The sequence below is a fragment of the Cystoisospora suis genome (assembly GCF_002600585.1).
Source record: "Cystoisospora suis strain Wien I chromosome Unknown contig_1413, whole genome shotgun sequence".
Taxonomy (NCBI): Eukaryota; Apicomplexa; class Conoidasida; order Eucoccidiorida; family Sarcocystidae; genus Cystoisospora; species Cystoisospora suis.
The window spans coordinates 406-7,696 of NW_027154213.1; the positions used below are offsets into that span (position 1 = coordinate 406).

At 54.8% G+C, this 7,291-nt stretch overlaps 1 protein-coding gene across 1 annotated transcript; it reads left to right on the top strand.

Annotated features, from left to right (window-relative positions):
* Positions 1-873: 873 nt before the first annotated feature.
* Positions 874-6,634, top strand: CSUI_003229 (wee kinase; the record flags this gene model as incomplete). Its single annotated transcript, XM_068063427.1, has 11 exons — positions 874-1,724; positions 2,423-3,074; positions 3,427-3,609; positions 3,789-3,863; positions 4,118-4,187; positions 4,365-4,696; positions 4,864-5,030; positions 5,175-5,217; positions 5,308-5,457; positions 5,942-6,194; positions 6,501-6,634. Exons 1-11 carry the CDS (start codon positions 1,267-1,269, stop codon positions 6,632-6,634), a joined length of 2,517 nt encoding a protein of 838 aa, XP_067924596.1. The 5' UTR covers positions 874-1,266.
* Positions 6,635-7,291: the final 657 nt, after the last annotated feature.

Below are 7,291 nucleotides of genomic sequence, written 5' to 3' on the forward strand. Positions count from 1 at the left end.
TTCGAGGAGGGGATAGTGTGACGTCCGCGATGCGATTCTGCTCCTCGCTCTGTACGCCGTACCGTTACCAAGTGCCGCATCGCCCGCTGAGTGCAGTCTGGTGAGCGACCGCCGACGAGCGGACTACCACGCGTCTCTGTTGCAAATAGCGCGCCGTCCTGAAGAAGAGAGGCCGATTCTTTCGAAGTTCTGGCGACAACCGCTACACACAGTCCCCGCTTGCCCGACAGTCCTGCCGTCTTTCCGCAACCGAAGTCCTGGGGACGCCCGCGTATGTGGTCCCAACACTCCGCAGATCGCCTGAAGCCCCTCAGCATCCGGGCAAAAGCGTCTCTTCTTTCGTTGCTCTCTCCCGAGAAAGAACAACACAAATTGCCCAAAACGGCACACAGGCAGTACGGGTACCGGCGTACGCCCTTCCAAGGGGTCTGAAAAAGACACACCAGTGTGAACACCTCCTGCGCTGGCAGAAGTAAAAAGCAACGCTCTCCGACTTCAAAGGAACACGCGCCAGCTACACGCCCTCAAAAACAGCACAGCGAGGCGAGGGATACACGGCAATCAGCGTGAAAGGCGCCGCGCATGCGCTAGGTTTTGTTGACTGGCAGCCGCGATTTCTGACGTATCCAGCTAGCAAACACCTAAAATACACCTCGAGTCAGCAGGCAACATTCGAAGTAACTTCGCACAATTCCAGTATAACTGCCTCACGTGTCGTTGCACCGCAGGTATTCTGGGCAAGAAAGTCCTCTGAAGCAGAAAATCGGTGACCCCGGCTAGAAAGAGGATCCGAGTCGTTCAGCGCTTTTTCGATGTTCCAGGGACAGCATGCGCGGCCGGGGCTCAACTGCTTAGCGGCGAGTCAGTCGATCACGACTCACACCTCATTTGCACCCCTCCGACTGCGCTGAGCTGACCTCGTTTCTTTTCGCAGATACAACATTTCATAAGGGGCTACCGTAGCACTTTTTCAAAAGGGAGCCGGCGTCGTCAGTTTCGTCCACATGCGAGTGAGCATGCAGGTCGGACTGGCTCTCCGACGAGTATCGGGGGTTACACCCGCTCACGCCTGTTGAAACCGCTATTTTCTAGCAGGCGCGTCGAGCGGGCCTGCTTCGCTTCTGAAGTGACTTCTCCGGAGGACCCGTTCCATCTTGTCCTGACGCAATCTCCTGAGTCGGCATCCGAACTTGTCGTCAGCGTGACAGCGTCCCGCGGGTCTTCGAGTACGTACGAGTGAAGCAAGGTGGCACTCACAGGCACGTGATGGACCACGACAAGCTTCATGCTCTGGTACCTCTGACCCCGCAGTTAGGAACTGCTAGTCCATCTGCAGGGAGGTCGACGGGCTGTCCTTCAACCGGCTCGTCAGGGCCGACATTTTCGGGCGCTCCTGGTGGCAGACAGGAGTTTTTGACACCTGGAGTTCACCGTGACGCACTCAATCATCCAGTTCTCCTTGCGCTGCCCGATGAGTGTGGCTTGCTTCCAATAGCGGACTCCGGGGACGCGTCTTCCTTCGGCGCCTCCGATGGCAGCGCCAGGTGTGGAATGCCGGCGGGAGAGCTGCGGTTGTCCACCCCGATCTCAACAGAGAGTGCTCTGCAGAATAATTATGAGATTGTCCTGTACAAAAACCGCAACATTGTGCTCTTCAACCCGCACACGAACAGGGCGGGGGCGAGGTCGCTCACTACGGCTGAAGAACGGGCTATTCGGTTGCAGTAAGTGGCGCGCGACACTTGCGAGCCGAGTCTCTGCGGTGGCCCTGCCTAGCTACAGCTAGTACTTTGTAGTTTGTGCAAGACTTATTGGGTCGTTTGTGAGTGGCTTGCGGTGTGGGAAGCACCGTCAGTTTGCCGAGACGGGAGTTTGCGGTAGCTCACTGGTAGTCACATATAGCACATCTCACACCCGCTCTTCCCAGAGCCGGAGTTTGTACCTCGCTCAGACGTGGACGGGTGTCGCTGCGGATCTGCATCGGTTGTAGTAGTGCATATACTTCTCTGGCCAAAGCGACAGTTGCAAGTCGGTTTCAGGTTTTTTGGGGGTCGGCGGGATGGCTTCGGTCGGCCGTGAACTCTTCGTGAGCTCGTCTGACGCCGTACCAGTAGGGCAGTTGTTTCACGTCCACAATGTATGACCTTCTCTGCAAGCCTTAGTCAGTCTGTCGCCTACGCGGCACCGTCTTGGTTTGCTGACTGGCTCTAGTGACTTCGGGGCTCCTTGGTATGCAAGGGCGTTTGTGTACGTCTGTTGCTGAGGTATCACTTTTACTCCGTCGAGACTGCATTCATGCCGGCAAGCCAGAGCTGGTCAGTGACGTGGCGTGGCCAGTGAATACGGGCCTTGAGGGCTTTCTGGGGTGTTTGAAAAATAAAAGGCTCTCCGCGATATTGCTGGTTGCGTGTCGTTACATCAGGCATGTCGCTCATTGCCCACTTTGTGGGCAGACAGTTGATACCCAGCAGTTCTCCTTCGAGGCTCAGACGTATTTTCAGATCCTTCAGCACCTCTTTAGGCGGCTGCGCCGGCGACAATGCTCCCAGAGAAGTTCCTCAGGGCACTTCAGCCACTACAGCACTGCGGAGCCCGCAGGGGCGAGCTCTTCTGCGTACCCGACTGTAGAACTGGACCCCTCAAGTGTTTCTTCTCACCATGGCACAGCAGCTCTTCCCTCTTTTGACAGTGCCGACGCAGGTGTGACTATGTTGCCAGGCGGCACCCCTTGTTCTCTGCCCCCGTCCTGCGCCTTCGGGTCTTCCCGCACTCAGGCCGCTGGTCATGCAATCAGCTCGGCAGAGCCCGCTACTCGCGCAGTACTCTACAGTCAGGTTTCCGACGAAAACTCGAGCTCTGGACGGCATCAGCAGATCTTCGGAGCCGAAAGTCCTTCGCTCGCGGAGCCAGGAGGAGCGGAGACCCTACGGCTTCCGTCCGCAAGAGTCAACTTTCCCGGCACAGTGCAAGCAAGGGTTAAGAGCGACGGTGACGATTCACTGTTGTTTTCCTCTGGCACTGGAGCTGATCTCTCTTCTTCATCCGAGCCAGAGGAGTATATACCGTATCCGAAGGTGAGAGCTCCGGGGTTCTTTGCTGCAACTTGCGCTGGATAGCGTTGGTGTCAGGTGTTTTTCTTCGGAATGGTGCTATACACGTCCAGTGTTTCGTACGGAGACTTCATCCTGCGCCTGCTTGTTTTTTATCTTTTCAACGTTCACGAGTATCTACGGACCTGTGCGGAGCCGGCTCTAGTCCCGTCAACAGCCTGCTGTGTGAGTTGTTTCTTGGAGGAAAGAATGGGGCTGAAGATTGTGTCAACAGCAACTACGGCTAGCAGTGCATCGGAACTGATACATGTCACTGCGGTTAGCTGCGGAGCACTTCTGATAGTAAAGTGTGTATTTTGTGAATCTGTGTTTTCAGAACATTCCCGTCGAGCTTCTGATAACTGGTTACTACAACAGGTTTTTTGTTGAGAAACAAAAACTCGGCAGCGGCAGCTATGGGCAGGTATATTTGTGCACTCATATCCTTGACGAGTTGACGCTGGGCGAGTACGCTGTCAAGAAGCTGCCTGTTGGAGACAACAAGCATTGGCTCGCTAAGGTGCGTTTCCGTCCTGTCCTGTTCGTAGCCGCCTGTGGTCGACACTACGAACTGAGATGGATTTGACGAGAGCACACCGAGAGAGCGGTTTTCTTCTCTTGTCACTGTTACTAGTGCAGTCTGTCGGACTTCTTTGTGTCTCTGCGGTTGCGTTGTGTGCTCGTGTGATCTGGATCCAGATGCTTCAAGAAGTCAAGATTAGGGAGAAACTGCATCATCCGAACATTGTTGACTACAAGCACTCTTGGCTGGAGGTCAGTCTGTTAGTGTGCGGGTCCTTCCCGTGGGTCAGCGCATGTCTAGACGCCGTAGGCCGGTTTCTGTGTTTAGAGCGTGCCGGCGGTTTGCAGTGTTCGCGGCCTGCGTACGTGCTTCCACGTCTACGGTCGAAGCGGTAGGTAGTAGGGCGTAGCACTGGGAGGTCCGTGCGAAGTCTTCAATTCCCTTATGTGCGTCTATCTACATACAGATGTACACGAGAACTCCAGTACGTTCTTTGTGCGTGCAGATGCATCGATCGAATCCTATGTGTCCCTGGGTTCCCTGGCTCTTCGTTCTCATGGAATACTGTAACGGGGGTAAGATTTGAGCCGCTGTCGTAGTGAGTTGGGACCGACCGGCTATATCCCAGCCGCTGGTACGTTAGAAGCTGTCAAACGTGCTCAAACGCGTGCTCTGTGAGCTCGAGTTACTCCGTGGTTCATCTTCTGTCTTTCTCAGTAAGTCAGCTGAAGTCTTTTTCTCTGTGTTTCCAGAAAGCTTGGAAGATTTGATATGGGATCAGGGGGTTGAGAATCCTCCCTCCCGATACCTGACGGACGACCAGATTTGGAAACTATTCTTCGACATTCTGTTCGGACTTCAGCATCTGCATCATAGCGCGATTCTGTATCGCGATATGAAGCCGCCCAACGTCCTGCTACAGCATTCAGTTGAAAGGATGACCGGGAGACTCAAATGCCGGGCTCAGCTCTCCGATTTCGGGACAGCGGAGCTACTAGGAGAGAGGAAGATCCGGGCAGAGCGCAATGGGTACACTGGGACTATAGAGTTTACAGCCCCTGAACTCCTTGAGGTTGACGACCGAGTGAGCTCATTATTTCGTGTGAACCGCAGCGGTGTGGAAGATTCGCAGTCATCTGGTGGTTTGCGACCCGGGCCACGTCAGGTCCCTCTGAAGTCTGTCAGTTGCTGGACACGGGGTGTGAATACGGGATGTGGACATTTGCTCGGCTTATATGTTCTGTTCCTCAGGGACTCTTCAGTCCTAACTACGACATGAAGTCAGATGTGTGGAGCTTGGGAATGATACTCTACGCCATGTGTTACGCGCGTGTTCCGTACGCGGACAAGGAGCCTTCCAGGTGTCGAAATATGATACTGGGCCATACGGGCTTGTTGTTCCCTGAGCAGCCTCCTCGGTGAGACGCCTGTGCCTCCAGATGAACTAGTGCTTATGCAGGGATCTTCTCGAAGTCAGTTTTGAGCCAGAGTGGGTACTGTTACCCACCGATCCGGAAGCGTAAGTCCGTTCGTCACCGCTTTTGTCCGCTGTCCCCGTACAGTCATCCGACGTTCAAGCTGTTGATTCAAGCCCTTACCGCCAAGGTAAGCCTGTACAGCGGCTGCAAATCCTGTTTCGGTGCTCGACAAGGTGTGAATTCTGCACCGCAGTGTCGACTTGTTTCTCTGACGCAGGATCCTGCATTACGGCCGTCAACCGATGACATTCTAGATGACGAACGAGTACGACAAGTGCTGAACGATCGTGAGAGGTTAGACCGCGCCGCGGAGGAGATCGTGGACCTACTACAAAAAAAGCGCCAACGCGTCGACGGAGCATTCCAGGTACCAATGATAGTCTCCAGAGAAAAGAAAATGCTGAAGTGGTCGGGGGCAACTTGGCTCTTGCAGGCCAAGGCGAAGAACATTGTAAACAAGGTGGCTTTTGCCTCCAGCACAAGGTCTGCCTGGGTGTTAGCACGTGGTTGCTCATTGGTTTTACGGAGCGTATATGGTTACCCGAACAAGAGGAGGGGAGCGGTTGCGACGCATGCCAGGGGAGAGCTCCAGTATAGGCATCACTCTTTCGGCTTCGACCCGCTGCATGTCACACTTTGGAGTGGGTGTGAAGTTTCCCGTGTGCGCAGGTTTCTCTGTGTGAGTATACTCGTTCCGCCTAAGCAGTGGCGTCGCACGACAAACAGGGTCTTCGTGCGGGATGCCCTATGCCTCTTGCCCTTCCTACTCTCGAAGAAGTCTAGTGCTTGCCTTCGTTTCAGCAATCCATTCCGGGGATTGTGCCTGTTGCCTCTCGGCTAATCGTCTGCAGGCCCCTAGGTCAAGCTCTAGACGGCCAGGTTCGATCGAGCCCGATGTGCGCGCGTGCAGAGCGCGGGTGGCAGAATCAGAGTTCGGCTTTGAGGTTGGATCTCAGCGGCGAGCTCCTCTTGTACCTTTGCCGGCCCCCGGATGTCCAGCGATATCGGGCTGCGAGGGCTTGCAGCTGCAGTGCACAGCCGCGAACAGTGCCCAAGCGATTTCGAGCTATACTTCTGGTCGGCCCGTGCACAACTTGACGGCCGGTGAGGCAGGAGTGCTCTGTCGACAGCGAAGTCCCCTTCGTTGAGGTTGTCTGTTGCTTTTTCCGTGCGTTCTGTGAAAGATGTCACTGGCACCTGGTCTGCCAGCCTGGAGGGTGCCTAAACTGCTCGGGGCTTCCCTGCTTTGGTTCAGCGGCAAGTGGAGGAGCTCGACCATTTGAGTCTCTTCGCAGGTTTGCAAGCCGGGCTCCTTCTGTCAGCTGCTATCTACCGAGCAGAAGCGTTACCGGCTTTACAGCAGACGACAGACTTTTTCAGTGGTTGTGGACTGATTTGGTACCGTTCTAGAAACAGCAGTCAACGAGGAGGCGAAGAAATGTGACTTCGGCAGTTATGTGGGAGTGGTTAATAGTGTGCATAAGGTCTTCGTTCTCGCGGGCCACGCCTCGAGGTCGAAGCGACAGTGGAGTGTCTCGCTATAAGCACAAAGTGTGTTTACGTATTCGGTCGGAGAATCGGCCGATACATACAACGGCCGGTGCACCGGCCGAGACATCCAATGGAACAGTCCCGCAACTGCGAACCATGGTTTCTCGGGCTATGGTACTCCGATGCGTTTTCAGTTGTCGTCATTCTGTTGATATCAGTGCACTTTTTCCGCTTCTACCGCGGCGGTATCCCCGCGTACTATGCATGCAGGCTGTGCGCGCCTCTCCAGCAGATCAGTTCAGTTTTTTAGCTGGTCCACACAGCTGCGTAAGGGGAGCCAGTTGTGCGTCTCGATGCGAAGGACAGCTCAAAGGCCGCTAGAACTCCTCTTCTTGCTCTGACTCTTCTGTGCGTTCCTCCTCTTCACCTTCTTCTTCTTCGCCTTCCTTGGTGCCTTCTTCACTTGCAGCTATTCGCTCCGACTTCTCCTGATGGCCCAGTAAGAGTACGGTGACGTCCATACCAGCTAGCAGCCCTCACCTTTAGCTTCTCCGCGGTGCTGGATAGAGTTGATACTTGCTCTTTCGCACCACTTTCTACTGCCTTTGCTGCGTATTCAGCAGCGTTTATGGTCACGTGCTTGCCTGCAGTAGAAAATCTCATTTTCGCGAGAACCGCTGCTTCTCCACTTCGTACTCACCGACTGGCTG